The following is a 19,961-nucleotide window of genomic DNA, read 5'->3' as shown; positions in this document are numbered from 1 at the left end:
AGACCCTTAAACTGTGCAAAATTATTTTTGGAGATTAAGGCCTCATGCACACGACCGTTGTGTGCATCCGCGGCCATTGTTCCGTTTTCAATTTTTTGCCGCCGACCCATTGACTTTCAATGGGTCCGTGGAAAAATCAGAATGCACCGTTTGGCATCCGCGTCCGTGATCCGTGTTTCCAGTCCGTGAAAAAAATATGACCTGTCCTATTTTTTTCACGGACAACGGTTCACGGACCCATTCAAGTCAATGGGTCAGTGAAAAATCATGGCTGCACACAAGATTGTCATCCGCGTCCGTGATCCGTGTCCGTGATCCGTGTCCGTTTTTTCCTATCATTTCAAAGGCAAACTTGACTTAGATTTTTTTTTCATTTTTCATGTCCGTGGATCCTCCAAAAATCAAGGAAGACCCACGGAAGAAAAAACGGACACGGATCACGGAACAACAAAACGTCCGTGTGCATGAAGCCTAAAGGGCATCTGTCTGCAGATTTGTACTTATGAAACTGGCTTACCTGTTGCATGTGCGCTTGTAGCTAAAGACATCTGTGTTTTGGCCTTATGTGTCCACATTGCTGAGAAAAATTATGTTTTAATATATGCAAATAAGCCTCTAGGAGCAACGGGGGCGTTGATGTTACTCCAAGAGGCTCTCTCCACTTTGATTAACGGCCTGGAATTATGACATTTCCACTGCCTGGCTCTGTCAATCAAAGTGAAGAGGACACGGCAGTTGCAGAGAGAGCAGAGCCTCTAGGTATAACAGCAATGCCCCCGTTGCTCTTAGAGGCTCATTTCCATATATTAAAACATTATTTTCTCAGCAATGCGGGACACATATGAACATAGGGACCAAGCTCAGATGCCTTTAGCATCTTTTAAGACCCTTTCTTCTTGGCTACTTGGTCATTTAACATTCATTACAAAAAGATTATAAGACTTGAGTTGCACAACTTACTTGTCTCCCTTAGAGTTCTGTGGAACATAGTGCTACTGCTGCATGGTGGTGGCCATTTCCATTGAGGTCTATGAAATATAATTCTCAACTGCATCTATTCAAGTCTTGATTCTATTTATTTCAACACAATATTCAGCATTGACGTTTGGGCGGACTATCATGCAGCTTTAGATACTATCAATTGCACAACTGAAGTTGCCCTGTCCCCTAGTGCTTTAGATATTTGAAGGGTTTACTTTTTGTGGGACAATGTCACAGGAAGAGGGGAAGAGTGCAGCCCTGATGTCCACCCGCACCTCTGTCCCTACCTACTTGCACGGCCCGTCCTAACCGACGGTGTACAACTTGGCGGCAGTCCCTAGCTAGATACGTGCAGAGGCCTAAAGAAGATAAGAGGAAACTGTAACAAAGTCAAGGAAGCAAAAGTCAAAGCCAGGAGGTCACACAGGTACACAAGGAGAAGCACAATAACAGAGTCAACACAATCCGAAGTCAGAAGTCAGGAAGTCATGACAATTCCAGGGAGGTCACAAGGTCGAGGTCAAAGATAAAGCCGAGGTCAAAACACACAGAGTACACGATATAACAATATGCTGGTGAGGTTAGCAAGACTAATCACCTGTGGCCAGCAGGCTGCCTGTTTAAATAGTCCCAATTACTGAGTCATGTGACATGGCCAGCGTCACGTGACTCATCTCCCGTACCTCCATACAGCTGAGCGCCAAGTCATCGCTCTAGGGGCTCTAGGGGGAATGTTTACAGAGTTACCATATTTTATAGTTTTTCTTGTGTTTTTTAATACTTAAAAGTTTTGGGGGGAAAAAATAAAAAATTATTTGTCATATTCTTTCCCCCATAACTTTTTCACATTTATGTTTACAGGGTTGTTTTACGAATCATATTTTTGCATGGCAATCTGCCGTTTTTTTACACGATTTTGGTGTGTATATGACTTTTTGATTATTTTTTATTCAATGTTTTGGCGAGGTGAAGTGACAAAAAATGGCAAATCATCCCTTTTTAATTATTTTTAACATTACAGAGCTTACCATATGGGATATGTAGATTTATTTATTTTTTTAACTTTAAGTTTTTCTTACACTTTTTTAAAGTCCCCCTAGGGACTACCTCTGCCACAGGCAGGACTCCATAGGGACTTTACTATGGCAGGCTTCAGATCCTTTAGAGGGCCCAAAGCTTTTGCCAGCTGAATGGTTCCCTCGATCTTGGTGTGAGGGACCTAGTCAGGCCCTGGGAGTGCAGCGCTCCTAGATAAAGACCTGTCAGATGCGGTCACAGCTTACCACAGCATCTGATGGGTTAAAAGTCCATATTTGGCGTTATCAGCTAGCATCAATTCAGAGACCATAAAACTTTCATACCACTTATCTGTAAGATAATGAAGGACTCATTCTCAAGCTTTTTTGATATTTTGTTGTTTTTCAAATGTCAATTCATTACACCATGTCTGTTTTTTTTTATATATAAATATTGCTGTTTCTTCAGAGTGTAATATAATGCCTGAGGAAGAGACTTGAGTTATCTCAAATATGTAACATCATTGCATGTTAGCCATTAAGCCCTTCCTGACATGGCAATTTTCCATTTTTATGTTTTCATTTTTCACTCCTTGCCTTCTCAGAGTCATAACTTTTTTATTTTTCTGTTTACATAGCTGTATGAGGGCTCACTTTTTTGCTGGACAAGATATACTTTATAATGGCACCATTTACTATTGCATACAATGTAGTGGGAAGTTGGAAAAAAAAATCCAAACGAAGTGGAATTGGAAAAAGAAAATGCACTTCCACTGCCGTTTTATGGGTTTTATTTTAACGGTGTTCCCTATGCGGTAAAACTGACATGTTACCTTCATTCTCTGGGTCAGTATGATTACAGCAATATCACATTTATATACTGTAGTTGTTCTTGTGTCTTAATACTGAAAAAATAAAAAACTTCGGAAACAAAATATTTGTTCTTCTCATCACCATATTGTGACCGCCATAACATTTTTATTGTTACATCTATGGAGCTGGAGGAAGGCTCATTTTTTGCAGGACAATCTGCAGTTGTTAGTGACACCATTTTGGGTGCATGTGACACCATTTTTTTGGGGGGGTAAAGAAAAAAAATTGTGAACTGGCTATTTAGATTTTTTTTCCCTATTATGATTTTTGCCGTGTGGAATAAATATTTTAACGTTTTAATAGTATTGGCATTTTCATGATTTTTTTTATTTTCATTTTATTTTTAATTCTAGAAAGAGGGGGTTGATTCCAATTTATATATTTTTTATTTGTTTTATATTTTTTTAAACATTTGCTTTTGACTTTTTTTTTAAGTCACCATAGTTGATTATAACATGCAATTGTTAGATTGCAACTTGTATTCTGTAATGCATATAATAATAGTGAACTTAGGGCTCTTTCACACTTGCTTTGTCCGGATCCGGCGTGTACTCCATTTGCCGGAATTACACGCGTATCCGGAAAAACGCAAGTGAACTGAAAGCATTTGAGGACGGATCAGTCTTCAAAATGCTTTCAGTGTTACTATGGCAGCCAGGATGCTATTAAAGTCCTGGTTGCCATAGTAGTAGTGGGGAGCGGTATACTTACAGTCCGTGCGGCTCCCGGGGCGCTCCAGAATGACGTCAGAGCGCCCCATGCGCATGGATGACGTGCCATGCGATCACGTTATCCATGCGCGTGGGGCGCCCTGACGTCACTCTGGAGCGCCCTGCGAGCCGCACGGACGGTAAGTATACTGCTCCCCCGCTCCCCGCTACACTTTACCATGGCTGCCAGGACTTTAGCGTCTTGGCAGCCATGGTAACCATTCAGAAAAAGCTAAACGTCGGACCCGGTAATGCGCCGAAACGACGTTTAGCTTAAGGCCGGATCCGGATTAATGCCTTTCAATGGGCATTAATTCCGGATCCGGCCTTGCGGCAAGTGTTCAGGATTTTTGGCCGGAGCAAAAAGCGCAGCATGCTGTGGTATTTTCTCCGGCCAAAAAACGTTCCGGTCCTGAACTGAAGACATCCTGATGCATCCTGAACGGATTTCTCTCCATTCAGAATGCATTAGGATAATCCTGATCAGGATTCTTCCGGCATAGAGCCCCGACGACGGAACTCTATGCCGGAAGAAAAGAACGCAGGTGTGAAAGAGCCCTTAGATTGTGAGATCGGGGACATCTTGATGCTAATGTCTGTAAAGCGCTGCGGAATATGTCAGCGCTATATAAATACGTAAAATAAATGAAATTAATAAAAATGTATGCATTACAGAATACAAGAATCAGTATATTCCAATGCTATGCAGGCCAGGATTGGAATAAACTAATAATCGGCCTGGGTGCCTTGCAAAAGCTCAGGCTTTTCCTAGTATTGGCCACCTCAATCTCACATTGGACCAAGACATCTGATGAGTTAAATGGCTGCAATCGGCATTACCGCCGATCGCAGAGATTAACCCCAGAACTTTGCTGTGTAAAGCAGCAGAAGCCTGGCAGTTATGGTGCCCGCTGTAACCACGAGTGGGCACCTTCTTTAAAGACTGGAAAGGGTTAAAAGGTATCATACCTGCAAGGCTCTTATTTTGTTTCTCTTAATGAGAGCCATAAACCTTGGAGCAATAATACATGGGAAAAAATGAACCTAACCATTTTGCCTTAGTGGAGTGGAGAACACTGTAACACGTAATATATGTTCACTGTATTTCCTGTCCTTCATGTATTTGAAAGCCTCGCACATAACCCTGCGCTCTGCATGTAACCTTATGTAGACTGGCTTACCATTATTATGCACAGTCTGTGAATCTATCATTTCATGTCTGTGTACTGTACATGATATAGCTAATACATGTACAATACATAACCGCATCACCAAATCTGAGGTAGAAGTTGCCTTGCTATTCTTTTATATACTCTGTGGGGCCCAGAAAGTCTGTTTAGTACAGGGATCATTGGACCTCTGCTTTAAAGGGAACCTGTCATGTGGATATTTGATTATAATCTAACTTATTATAAACAATCATTAACTACTAAAAAGTACCTTAGATATATTCACTTACTGGTGTGACAGATGGTTACCTCATAATATACACACAAAGATGCCGCATGCCGCATGCCGCATGCCAATGAGCTGATTCGAGTCCAGCGTGATGTCAGTGAGTCCAGCGTATATTTAATTCAGAGCTATAGCCACTCCCCTGCCCACCTGCTGCTGATTTATATGGAAAATAACTGTCATTCAGCAGCAGGTGGGCGGGGATAGTCAGGAGCTCATGAATATTCAGGACTCATCATTATCAGCAGGAGCTTTTCAATATCAGATGTTGGCAAATTGACTGGGTCAATTAAAGAAAGTGACCCAGCATTTTGCTAAGAGAATCAGTCACTTATTTATGTTGCCCTTAGTTAGGACACCATAAAACTGGTGACAGGTTCCCTTTCAGGAAACTTGACACATTTAGAAATGTGTACCATTTTCTCATATTCTGCATAATTAATCTAGCAATGGGCTATGGGCAGAGGCATAAAATCTGTTAATACTGCCCATAATAAGGGCGGGTTCTCACCAGCATTATAAATTCCGTTATAGGGCTCCGTTACATCAACGGGATTTTTTTCCCGTCATGTATAATGGAAAAAGACGGAACCGTTATATGTGCCCATAAACATGTATTAGGATAGAGCAAAACGGAATTCCTCTTAAAGGGTTTTGCATTCCGTCCTAAAATTCAGTTATAACTGTGTTATAATAGAACACTATAATGGAATTCCTAACGCTGGGGAGGATCAGCCCTAACCTATGACAGGTCAGCTTTCACTGTAAGAAATGATGACTGTTGCAGTGATTGGTTACTATAGGCAATAGTCAGTTTTTTTTTAGACAGTTTTTATGGATTCTTCCCCCCGATTCTCAGTTTTGGAGACCGTATCCACTTTTATGGTCACTTGCCAGATTAGTGACAGAGAAGTCGTCAATGTTATTAATAAAATGTTACATCATCTATCGGGACATTTTAGTGATGCAGTTCCTGCCTAAAGCAACCATAAACTGCATAAGATATGTTTTTGAATCACAAGGATAAGCAAATCTACAGTCACCCAGGGTCACACCGGTCCCCGAGACTACCAGAGGATCCTTCTGTGGGCCCAGGCTCTGATGCAATAAAGGGGGCCAAATATTCAAAAGAAAAACAACTATTCTACTGCCTTTGGCGCCAATCACTTGCCACTGGGGTGTATGTATTTGATTTAATACCTATTAAACTTTATTGATGGTATAGGGGTTGGCACTTGAGAATGATTTCCTATGGTAGGCCCAAAGGACCTAAGTCCGGCACTGCAATCACCTGATCCCTCAGGACAGATTAGTTCCACTGGTCAATTACAAATGTTCTCAATATGGTACAATAGTATATAATTAAAGGGAAATATCACATTTGAACGTTCAAATATATAATAGGTAAAGTACTTGCCATCTACAGGTGAAACTCGAAAAATTAAAATATTGTGCAAAACTCCATTTATTTCAGTAATGCAAATTAAAGGAATTGCATTAATGCAGCTTAAAATTAGAATTTTGTGAAAAGGTTCAATATTCTAGGCTCAAAGTGTCACACTCTAGTCAGCTAATTAATCCATACCCCCTGAGCAAAGGGTACCTGAGATTGTGACTTTGGGGTTTCATAAGCTATAAGCCATAATCATCCAAATGATAACAAATAAAAGGCTTGAAATATCTCGCTTTGCCTGTAATGAGTCTCATATGTTAGTTTCACCTTTTAAGTTGCATTACTGAAATAAATGAACTTTGCACGATATTCAAATTTTTCGAGTTTCACCTGTATTAGGTAAGTACATATCCACAGGATGTGCCATACATTTTCAGTAGGGGAGAATCCCTGTCTTACACCACCGTGAATGGAGAGGAGGCCATGCATTCGAGTATGCTCAGTGGAACAGTGGTACCTACTAGTTTCTTTTTCTTATAATATCTAAGTTAAAAGGGAGTTTAAAATTAAAGGCCTGCCCTCAGGATAGGTTATCAGTATCTGATTGGTATGGGTCCGATCCCTGGCACCCCCACTAATCAGCTGATTAAAGAGGCTGTGGTGCCTCTCTCTAGGACAGTGACATGACGCTCATCAGTTACATGGCCTATGTGCAGCTCGGTCCCATGCAAGTGAATGGGCCCGGGCTGCAATACCAAGCACAGCCACTATCCGATGTGCAGCGCTGTGCTTGGTGAGCTGAGAGGAGGCTGCAGCACTCACCTGAGCACCATGGCCTCTTCAAACAGCTGATCCGCAGGCGTGCTGGGTGTCGGGCTACCACCAATCAGAGGTTGGTCACAGTTAAGATTCACCGGTTTAGGAGACTCTTGACCCTCCAATGTAATTGTACTAGCACATAGTTCTGTAGTATGTCATGTGTATGTCAAATATTGAAAAACTGTTCATCGTTTCAATATCTTATGTCATTTGTAAAATCGTTAAGGCTAAATTTGGTATTCTTGTATTCTGCATATGTGCCTTACCTCACGTAATCATAAGCTAACATCATCTACAACCCTCAACTCTACTAAATATCATCTTTAACATAAAAAACAAGAGATTGGCTAACGTCAATTAGATGCATAGTATGTTTTTACCTCCACCTGAAAAAAATCATGCAAAAAGTTTTCTTTAGAATTTCTTTTGATTTTATTAGCTAAGTGATCAGTGGACCATCAAACACTTTAATTTCCCTAAAGGGCGTCTGTCAGCAGATTTGTACCTATGACACTGGCTGACCTGTTACATGTGAGCTTGGCAGCTGAAGACATCTGTGTTGGTCCCAGCTTCATATGTGCTTGAATTACTGGAAAAATATATATGCAAATGAGGCTCTACGAGCAAGGGGGCGTTGCATTACAGAGGCCCTGTTGTGTCTACAACTGCCACGCCCTCTGCACTTTGATTGACAGGGTCCGGCAATGTAAACATCATCACACCTGGTCCTGTTAAAGTGCAGAGGGCGTGGAAATTCCAGAGAGAGCAGAGCCTCTAGGTGTACCAGCAATGTCTTTATTGTTCCTTGAGGCTCATTTGCATATATTAACCATCTAACTGTTCTGCAGGAGCTCAGCTCGGGCTGTGGGAAAAGTACGGGACTGTTCTGCCAGAGCTGGGCTTTGGCATAAGTGGAGTGGAGGTAGGTGGTGGGGGGGGGGGGGGCTGTTTTAGCTGCTGATATCTCCTGATTGGTTGGATTGAGATATCACTGTTAGGGCTCATTCAGACGACTGTATGATGTCCGCAAAAATTTTGATGTCCGCAAAAATGCGGATCCGTTTTTTTGCAGACACTTCTGCATTCCGTGTTTTTTGCTGATCCATAGACTTCAATAGAGCCATGTCCTTATTTTCATTGACAAGTATAGGACATGTTTCATTTGTTTTGCGGAGTCGTGGAATGGAAAATGGCCCCATAGAAGTTAATGGGTCAGTATCTAATGCGCAAAAAAACAGATCAGCATTTTTCCCGGACAGCATACAGCCATCTGAATGAGCCCTTATAGATCGAGTTGGAAGTAATCTCGGGTGAAACCTGCTTTACTTTCACTTTCAGCTGCATTCACAGCATCCTGATTTCTAGCAGTGATGTCTTGCAATGTACTGAAGATGATGCTGTCATTCTGGTATTGTTTGAAAGCTTGGAATGGCAGCTTTCAAACAATACCAAACCAGAGATATGAGCAGCTAAAATATATAGAAATGTGGTATTATCTTTGTAGTGACCCACATAATAAAGTTATAATATTTATACTACACAGTGAACTTCGTGAATAAATTCCCCAAAGTAATATTAAAATAGCTTTATATTTATTTTTCCCCCTAAAAATAAAATAATAAAAGTAATTTACTACACTAAAATCACTGCAAAAAATGCACCAAAATGACACACAACTGACAATACTAGCTAATTCCTCCGATGTTAAAAGCTGAGAACTTTGCCAATATCTTCCAGTCAGGAACATATCGGAGCCCCTCATGCACCACGTCACGGTGTCTCAGCACGCATGGGGTCCTACCACTCACCTGCCCGTGGTGTGTGAACAGGGTCTGAATCAGTGCTAGGAACCAACTCACAGCCAGACTCTCACCTGCCTCCATAGTGGTATCACTAATGCACTGTGAGGTAGGATAAAGCTGTGAGCCGCACCCACAACAGACCACGTGACACAGAAGCTGCAAAAGGATGTTACCAACAAAATAAAGTGGCACATTCCATATACAAAGACAAAAACTCACTAAAAAAGTGGCCTAAACGGGTAAAAATGCTCCAAACCCAGACACTGTAGCGTGTCTATAACCAGGGGAGCAATTCCTCCGCATGCGGTCCGCAGACAACGGCAATCCCCAGCAAAAAATATATGCATTTATATATTTTTTCATCTGCAAAATGTATCATTTTGTGTAAGATGTCCTTGTGGTGCATGCGGTCCGCCCCGGCATCCTCCATTGTACGCATTTTTTGCTGGGGATTGCCGTTGTCTGCGGACCGCATGCGGAGGAATTGCTCCCCCGGTTATAGACGCGCTACAGTGTCTGGGTTTGGAGCATTTTCACCCGTTTAGGTCACTTTTTTCAGTGAGTCATTTACTACACTATATTTACTCCAAATGGTTTCTAAAAACGAAACCTACAACTAATCCCACAAAATAAAAAATAAAAAGAAGAAAAAATGATGACTGCTGGAACAGAAAGGAAGAGAATATTATGGGTCCTTAAGGCTAAAATGAATTATGTCACTAAGAGATTAAAGATGCAATAGTGTCCCCTGAGTTGTGCGCCAACAAGATTTACTGCAGACACAAAATTTATACGGTAATTAAATGGGAGGGTTTTTCCAATTTTAATGTGACCATTAGGAGGTTAAAACTAAATTTTTCTCATAAATGCGGGCACATATATAAACATGGGACCTACACAGATGTCTGACTCTTCAGCTGCCAAGCGCACATGGAACAGGCCAGCCGGTGTCACAGGTACAAATCTGCTGACAGATGCCCTTTAATTATATTCTAAGTTATCTACAGATCGGTTAGGCCTCTTGCACACAACCAAATGGCTTTTTCAGTATTTTGCGGTCCGTTAAAAACGGATCCGCAAAAAATACGGATGACGTCCATGTGAATTCCGTTTTTTTGCGGAACGGAACAGCTAGCCCCTGATAGGACAGTACTATCCTTGTCCGTTATGCGGACAATAATAGGACATGTTCTATATTTGAACGGAACGGAAATACGGAAACGGAAGGCATACGGAGTACCTTCCGTTTTTTTTGGGCGGATACATTGAAATGAATGGTTCCGTATACGAAACGCAAAAAATGGAACGGAAACGTTTTGCGGGCCGTTTTTTGCGTTCCGTATACGGTCCATATACAGAACCATTCATTTCAATGGTTCCGCAAAAAAAAAACGGAATGTACTCCGTATGCATTCTGTTTCCGTATTTCCGTTGTTCCGTTCCGTTGAAAGAAAGAACATGTCCTATTATTGCCCGCAAATCACGTTCCGTGGCTCCATTCAAGTCAATGGGTCCGCTAAAAAAAACGGAACACATACAGAAATTCATCTGTATGTCTTCCGTATCCGTTCCATTTTTGCGGAACCATCTATTGAAAATGTTTTTCCCAACCCAATTTTTTCTATGTAATTACTGTATTCTGTATATGCCATACGGAAAAACGGAATGGAAACAAAAAAATGGAACAACGGATCTGTGAAAAACGGACTGCAAAATACTGAAATAGCCATACGGTCGTGTGCAGGAGGCCTATATGAACAAATAACCACAATCAGTTAGGGGAAATGATTTCCTTTGAAAATGTTTGTCAAGCTGTGATTTTATTTTTTACCTTAACAGAAATAAGAGTTTTGGCTACATGAGAAATGATGGGAGTTAGTCTACCGTCTCCTATAACCAAAGCCAGAAATTCATTTGACGTGGGATTTAGGAGACGGTTGACATAATATCTGGTCTACTACAGTAACACGCATTGAGTACCTAAGATGTTATAATATGAATTTCATACCAAGGTCAAAACTGATGAAATTCATTGCCCTAAAAGATTTCTTTCTCTTAGTTTGCAGAGGAATATGAGGCAACTTAAAAGCTGGCTGCCTAGAAACCCAATGAAGCTTGACAAAGAGGCCCTTCCAGACCTAGAGGAGACAGATTGCTATACAGCGCCATTCAGTCGAGCTCGCATGCACCAGTAAGTGCAACATTTTTGTGTTCAATCATTCAGCTACAAGCTGTTACTCACAATGCTCTGAACCTGACCTAGGCTACTTTCACACTAGCGTGGTTTAAATCCGGCGTTCAATTCCATCAACGGAACTGCCCGCCGGATCCGGAAAAACGTGTGAAAACTGATTACATTTGAATCCTGATCAGGATTTTGATCACAATTAAAAAATCCATTGGAAAAAACAGATCCGCCATTTATGAACTTTAACTTTTTTTTCACATTTTTCGGGTTTAACATGCAAAAGCCGGATCCGTTTTGACGGAACACACGGCGCGGGATCCAGCGTTAATGCAAGTCAATGGGAAAAAGGCCGGATCCGGCGTTCAGTCAAAGTGTTCTGGATTTTTGTCCGGAGATAAAAATACAACATGCTACGGTTTTCTGAAAAGCCTGATCAGTCAAAAAGACTTAACTGAAGACATCCTCAAGCATCCTGAACGGATTGCTCCCCATTCAGAATGCATTAGGTAAAAACTAATCAGTTCTTTTCTGGATTTGAGCCCCTAGGACGGAACTCAGCGCCGGAAAAGAAAAACGCTAGTGTGAAAGTAGCCTAAAGCCAAGAACCTTGATATGCAAAAACATGCTTCAAAAAGTTGTACCCCAGGGATACTTTAATGTATTAGAACAGCTGTGTTCTGCCTCTCTGCTGTCTCCGTTGAAGGGGCTTTCCTTTGACTTTAAATTTCTTTCGCTGCTTTCCAAATGTAAATTAATAAAAATGAACTTTAATTCTGATTGCTTCACCATTGGCCAAATTTCAGAGCCGCTCTTGGTCCTCAAAGTGTAGCTTCCACTGTGGTTTTGACACAGATAGAGATCTTCTTCCCTTTTTTTTGTGTCAGATTAGGCAAGAACTGAGCCAAACAGCCAGCACTCTTCATTACAGTATGTCAATGGCAAAATAACTTTTTATGTTGCCGGATAAACCCTTTAACATGAATGAAAAGCTTAGATAGATTTGTGTCCTTCCTTCGCCTCCATATCATGCACGTGGGCATGTGTGCTTCATCATAGAGTATGTTCCTCATCTGTGGTTGTCCAAGATATTTTGTAACATTTTGATTATGGGTTTAAAAGGATAGGAGGAGGAAAAGGAAAATTACATGGACTATGTTGTGAATATTTGTGATGGGTTGACTAAAGACAGTTATCCTTAGCCTCCAAAATGGCTGACAATGGATATGTTTTCCAGTAATTAGCTAATTTTGACTAAATAATGAAGTTGGTGCTTGGTTTAATATGCAAATAGATCAAAGGGATGCACTACTTCTTGTAGAATCTAATCATAAGGTTGAGTCGGACCTAAATCAAATTGTAAAAAATGTTCTAATCTCTAATTGGAACATGTACTCAATAAAGAAAAGAATTCTCACTACCCCACCATTCCTACATTGTGGCCTCATTCCGCTTTGTTTCCCCACTGGACTGGAAGTGTCTTGGTCCATGACTGCTGCAGCCATCATTGGCCTCAACATTAACATGTGCTATAACAGAACGTAATTGCTAGTGACATGCTAGCGACATGCCCTTCTAGCACATGTGACCACTGAGGCCAGTGATTGTCTCCGATGGTCAAGAGACCAAGCCACGTCTGGTCTGATTGAAGAAACGAAGCAAGCGGAATCGGGCTGTGGTGCAGGAATAGTGGGACTGTGGACAAGTGAGTGTTTTTTGTTTTTTTTCATTCAACACAGGTTCCAATGATTGAGTTATTTAGCTCCTAGACCAGATAACTCCTTTAAACCTAAGAAGGACCCCCCCCCCTAATGTGAGAATTGTATACTAACATGTGCTACGAGCTAATGTAACTGCTAACTGGACCGAATAGTTATTATTAATCTACATTTCAAGACTTGATAAGGCTAGGTATAATTTGAAGAACAGCTCTGGAGGCTCTAGGGACAGTATGCCTTGAGTCTTAGGCTCCTCCCTTTAATAAGCCCCCACCAAAAGCCAATCTTCTTACTGTCAAACCTCAACCTTTCCAGTAATCATTCACTTAACAAAACTAAATCATATGTATCACTATAAGACACTCCTGACCCTGAATAGCGAATATTCTTCTCCACGTGACCTCCCAAAGTTACATGCCTCTGGTGTCTAGTGGACAATCCAGGCCTTTGACTAGGATTCTGAGTCTCGGTAAATATTAGATAAAAGAGTTAATCCTTTGTATTAGCTTTCCATTCCGTATAGATTCCACAACACCCACAGAAAGCTGTTCTCATTTTCACACAGAATATTTAGCAGGATGTTATTGCCATTAGATATTTATATCCAAGCACAGATTTTACACTTCTCCTGTTATGAAAGTTGCTAAAAAATGCTTGCACAATACGACTATGTTCCTTTGTTAGGGAAATTTAGTTGTGCTTTGATAGCTGTTTCATTGTCAAGGTCATGGTCACACAAAAGACTATGGGGCACAGTTATTAAGACTGGCGTTTTAGACGCCGGTCCAAATTAGCACTATAGCCGCCCTTTACATAACTTTGGCGTATCCACTATCATTTCTAAATGTACGATAGCTTCATAGCTGTCTTACATTTAGACCATTTCTACATCTAAACCAGGCGTGGAAAATGATGAATGAGATGGGCCTGCCGACCTGTCCTCTCCCATGCCACGCGCGGTTTATCTGGTGTGAGCGGTGAATAAGTCGCAGATTCTGCAGCACCATGGCATCCTACAGAATCTGCCGTCGGCTCATTCTCCCATGCTGCAGCGCTGGCCAATCACAGCGCTCAGCTCATAGCCTGAGAGAGAAAAAAGCCTCTCAGGCTATGAGCTGAGCGCTGTGATTGGCCAGCGCTGCAGCATGGGAGAAGGAGGTGCCGGCAGTTTCCCCTGGGTGGAGCCTAACTGTAAAGATACCGGAGGCAATTACGGGAGAACGGAGCGGCGCCCAGGTATAACAGTAAGTGCAGGGGGGTCCCTGGGCGCCGCTCTACATGCCTGTATAGTTACTTTAGAAGTTAAATTCTGTTAAAAGGTCCTCTTTAAGGATCTATTATGATCTAGCATGACTACAGACGAGCGCATCAATTCTAAACATATTGGATTTGAGAGAGAGAAATGAATGCAAAAAATGTTTAGAAAGTGAGAGACAATATAATAAAAACATGGGCCCCAGGAGACCTTAGTTTGTCATACACAAATTTTTAGGCCAATTGGAGCACTTTCAATTTGAACTTGATTTGCATTTTTAGCGCTTTCCTAATCTCTGCTCATGACGCACCAGGAAGTGTCCACCAAATAACTACTTAAAGGGGTTCTCAAGCCAGCCTTTATTAGGAAATTTATTAAAATCACTTAGCTCATGTGCCCTTACTAGGACTAGGCAGAAAAGGACAAGCGCCAAAATGGAGCAGTGTGAGAGGATACCCACAGTTCCACTGGCACTACAAATGGTCAGAGCAGTAGGTATGCTGATAGATGGTCGCAATACCTATGTACCTGGCGGTACTGCTGTATCTCTGCCCTGAACCATTTCCCAAAGGAGAATTAGTGGTCATTTATAAACTCACTGGACCTTTTGTACATCCACAAGTGAGTACCACTAATAATGTCAGTGTCAGATGCTCCTTGTATAACCTGGGTGTAATCACCAGGTCCCACAACAAGATAGCCGTCTAGACACTACAACTCTATGTCAGGTTGAGGCTCTGAAGGATATTAGCCCCCTTGGCCTGACTAGAGATGTACCAGGAGCGTCAGGGAGAAAGGTGAGACAGTATCACAGCCAGGCGTCTGTTTAAGACTGAGCGCTATTATGCTTGGCTAATGGACTGTCACTCACTGCACTACTTAGCGGCCGCAACATCCAGTGTCAGATTCAAATGCCCTACATGCGCTCCACGCGTTTCTGTGCCCCTATTCATCAGGAGCATCAGGCAAGACTAGAGGAGTCATTTTCTGACAGTCACTGAATTTTCATGGAGTCGGCGGTGAACGCTGCACGTGTATATCGCAGCGTTAGCAGCGCTATGATGGCCGTGAGCGCGCCACCATCGCCAGCTCTTTTTGTAAGAGAGTGCTTGTGAAGAGGGGGGTAGGCGTTGTACGGAGCAGCCAATCAGAGGAGGAGGGAGTGACAGAGATTAATTCCCACGGCCAAGCTCCCGATCATAGTAACATAGTACATAAGGCCGAAAAAAGACATTTGTCCATCCAGTTCGGCCTGTTATTCTGCAAGTTGATCCAGAGGAAGGCAAAAAAAACTGTGAGGTAGAAGCCAATTTTCCCCACTTTAGGGGAATAAAAAAATTCCTTCCCGACTCCAATCAGGCATCAGAATAACTCCCTGGATCAATGACCCCCCTCTAGTAGCTATAGCCTGTAATATTATTACGCTCCCGAAATAAGTCCAGGCCCCTCTTGAATTCCTTTCTTGTACTCACCATCACCACCTCCTCAGGCAGAGAGCTCCATAGTCTCACTGCTCTTACCGTAAAGAATCCTCTTCTATGTCTGTGTACAAACCTTCTTTCCTCCAGACGCAGAGGATGTCCCCTCGTCACAGTCACAGTCCTGGGGATAAATAGATGATAGGATAGATCCCTGTACTAACCCCTGATATATTTATACATAGTAATTAGATCTCCTCTCAGTCGTCTTTTTTCTAAAGTGAATAACCCTAATTTTGATAATCTTTCAGGGTACTGTAGTTGCCCCATTCCAGTTATTACTTTAGTTGCCCTCCTCTGGACCCTCTCCAGCTCTGCTATGTCTGCCTTGTTCACAGGAGCCCAGAACTGTACACAGTACTCCATGTGTGATGTGACTAGCGATTTGTAAAGTGGTAGGACTATGTTCTTATCACGGGCATCTATGCCCCTTCTGATGCAACCCATTATCTTATTGGCCTTGGCAGCAGCTGCCTGACACAGTTTTTTGCAGCTTAGTTTGCTGTTTATTAAAATTCCTCGATCCTTTTGCTTGTCAGTGTTACCGAGTGTTTTATCATTTAGTATGTACGGGTGACTTGCATTATTCCTTCCCATGAGCATAACCTTACATTTGTCAGTGTTAAACCTCATCTGCTACTTATCTGCCCAAGCCTCCAATCTATCCAGATCCCTCTGTAGCTAGTATACTGTCCTCTTCAGTGTAAATTACTTTACACAGTTTAGTGTCATCTGCGAAAATTGATACTTTACTATGCAAGTCCTTCTACAAGATCAGTTAATAAATATATTGAAGAGAATAGGGCCCAATACTGACCCCTGAGGTACCCCACTAGTGACAGTGACCCGATCTGAGTGTGTACCATTAATAACCACCCTCTGTTTTCTATCATTGAGCCAGTTACTTACCCACATACAGACGTTTTCTCCCAGTCCGAGCATTCTTATTTTATATACTAACCTTTTATGTGGTACAGTGTCAAATGCTTTGGAGAAGTCCAGATAGACGACATCCATTGATTCGCCGCTGTCAAGTCTAGAACTTACCTCCTCATAGAAACTGATTAAATTAGTTTGACATGACCGATCCATCACGAAGCCATGCTGATATGGCGTTATTTTCTTATTTCCGTTGAGATGCTCTAAGATAGCATCTCTCAGAAAACCTTCAAACAGTTTACCCACAACATATGTTAAACTTACCGGCCTATAGTTTCCAGGCTCTGTTTTTGGACCCTTTTTGAATATTGGCACCACATTTGCCATGCGCCAATCCTGTGGGACATTCCCTGTCAGTATAGAGTCCGCAAATATCAGAAATAAGGGTCTGGCTATGACATTACTTAATTCCCTTAGGATACGGGGTGTATGCCATCCGGTCCTGGCGATTTGTCTATTTTAATCTTTTTAAGTCGCTGCTAAGTTCTATGTGATGCGACCAGTCTCCCATAAAGTTAGTATGGGGGATTTATAGGCAACTTTAAAACCCCCTCAGAGTGACAAAGAATATAAAGAGTGGCAGACATACTAAAGAGGCCCTGACAACAGTCCAGACGGGACCAATGTCAGCAGTGTGTTAGCAAGATACGAAAACCACCGTTTTATGGCTAATGATATTAGGAAACATGTAGCCACGGACCAGTTAACTCAAATAAAATAAAATAAAGTGAAGTATAGCTGATGGTACACCTTAAATTTATAAGGGACAGCGAGCAAGATGAATATTGCGGCATAACCAACATAGGGGGAGCTACAAAACATTTCTCAAGCCAGCACCTGGATCTGAGTATGTGTAATTGCTTAGAATTAAAAAATTTGTATAACCAATGAGCTGTTCAAAAATACATCAGTATTGCATCACGTGATCTTTGTTTTTTATCCCTCATTTCTTGTCCACCTCACTGAGGACATATCTTCCTCTGGAGGTTACAGGGAAAGAGATACATCTGAAAGGACATGCTCTCTGCCAGCTTGATATAAATCTAGCAAATCATGGAGCAATGAATAGGGAGATCTCTACTAATATGAGATTGTCAGTGTACTATATGATGTCTGATTTTCATTTTTTACATCACTCATGGCATGAACACTTTAAAATGGGTCTAGTTCCTCACATATGACCTATCACTAGAGATGAGCGAATCAAATCCAACTAAGTGGAATTCCATCCGAATTTCAGGATAAATTTGATTCGCCGTAAAGCTGAGTTTCCTCGTGCTTCGTGGTAGCAAATGATTTAACCTCAAATACTGTAAAAATTTTTTTATAAAATCATACTTAGCTCCTCCATTCGTTCACGACGGGCCTGCCACCGCCATCTTGATTAAAGAACTCGGACAAAATCCTGTGCATGGTGACGTGCACGGGTCACGCAAGATTTTGTGCAAGATCTTCAAGCAAGATGGTGGCGGCCGACCCGTCATGAGCAAATGAAGATGGTAAGTATGATTAAATTTTTTTCTGTTAATTTTAGGCCTCATGCACACGACCGTTGTGTGCATCCGTGGCCGTTGTGCCGTTTTCCATTTTTTTTCACGGACCCATTGACTTTCAATGGGTCTGTGGAAAAATCGGAAAATGCACCGTTTGGCAGCCGCATCCGTGATTCGTGTTTCCTGGCCGTGAAAAAAATATGACCTGTCCTATTTTTTTCACGGCCAACGATTCACAGACCCATTCAAGTCAATGGGTCCGTGAAAAATCACGGATGCACACAAGATTGTCATCCGTGTCCGTGATCCGTGTCCGTGATCCGTGTCCGTTTTTTCCTATCATTTCAATGGCAAACTTGACTTAGAATTTTTTTTTTTCATGTCCGTGGATCCCCCAAAAAACAAGGAAGACCCACGGACGAAAAAACGGGCACGGATCACGGACCTACGGACCCCGTTTTTGCGGACCTTAAAAAAAAACGGTCGTGTGCATGAGGCCTTAAACTGTATTTTTTCTTTCAGATGCCGCGATCATGTATGAATGCGGCATCTGAGGGGTACAATGATGGGGAGCGGCGCTATCGCTGCTCTCTGTCATTGCACCCACTACTTACAAAGAAATGTGCTTCGTGACAAAGTCATTTGTCACAAAGCTAATTTTTGGGGGAAATTCGGCGAATCAGCCAAATCGAATTTTGCAAAGGTTTGCTCATCTCTACCTACATTTTTTTTCAGTATTCTGTTCATCCTTTGAGTTTTTGGGATACTGGAACCTCTGTGTTGTAACAGGCATCCTGGGATCTAGTTTTGTATTAAGAATTCAAAATAAGCCTGTAGGGGTTTGGAATGCAGCAAATAAAAGTATATTGCATTAAAGATACTGTAAGGATAGTTTAGCACACTCCAGGGACTGAAAACCCATTCTCTATGTGAAAACCAGGTTGTATTGGCAAGCGTGCACCATCAATGAGGCAAGGTGAGGCAATCGCCTCAGGCAGCACCAGGTAGGGGCAAGAGGTAGGCAGCGGAAAGGGCCATGGGCAATGAGTGCTTTCATTGTGGCAAAGAGGTTAGGTTAAGAAATTGTCATGGGTTGAGGGGGGCGCTGTTTCAGTTTTCACCGCAGGCAGCAGAAAGTCTAGGTGCACCCCTGGTTATTGGTGGCAAACACATAGATTTTTGCAATGCTCCCAGGTGTAGGTACCTTATGGGGGGGGGGGGGGGGCATTTGGCACAGAAAATCTGCTATTTAGGGTCAGGAGTGTATCATAGTGGCAGAAATTTCAGCAGCAAATTAGCAGTGTGCTAGTATAAGCCAGCCGAAAGATAACTAAGTAGTAGTGTTTTATTTTTTATTTTTTTGCAAGCTTGTAGAAGATATTGCTAACGATCAGAAAGCCCCTTTCATTTATTTAACTCCTACACCACACGTCTCCACTACTGTGTGTCAGATGTTCATACAAGTTTAATCCGTTTTTAATTAAGTAATAATGCATCTTTTAGCATCTCCGTCCCCTGTGTAGAAACCTTGGCAGCTTAGAAAACTGCGTTAACGTTCCTAAACACATTTTAGGATCCCTGTGGGAACACAAAATGCAAGAATAGAGGTTAAGCATGTTCAGAAGATAATCCGCAATGCAGTCTATTCTTATTTTTTTGGTCTGCCTTTGGACTTAATCACTGGATCCTGAATAAACATCAAAATATAAAATGAAAGTATAATAATATACACTCTATAAAATTATAATAATAAAAATATTAGCATATATAGAAAGTTCTCATGTCACACCCAGAAGAACCCTAGCAATCAGGTGTTATTAGCAGCCGCTGACGCCAGAAACTAA

General features: G+C 41.8%; 1 protein-coding gene across 1 annotated transcript in view; it reads left to right on the top strand.

Moving 5' to 3' along the window:
* The window catches only part of ANO3 (anoctamin 3), a 377,782-nt gene that overhangs the window by 355,319 nt on the left and 2,502 nt on the right, over positions 1-19,961 (top strand). The window contains exon 8 of the mRNA XM_044269272.1: positions 11,109-11,240. Within this exon, the coding sequence (XP_044125207.1) occupies positions 11,109-11,240 (132 nt within the window). The remainder of the gene's footprint in view (positions 1-11,108; positions 11,241-19,961) is intronic.

Source organism: Bufo gargarizans, chromosome 10 (assembly GCF_014858855.1).
Source record: "Bufo gargarizans isolate SCDJY-AF-19 chromosome 10, ASM1485885v1, whole genome shotgun sequence".
NCBI lineage: Eukaryota > Metazoa > Chordata > Amphibia > Anura > Bufonidae > Bufo > Bufo gargarizans.
Note: the sequence above shows the minus strand (reverse complement) of the source record. Positions and strands in the feature narration are given on the sequence as shown.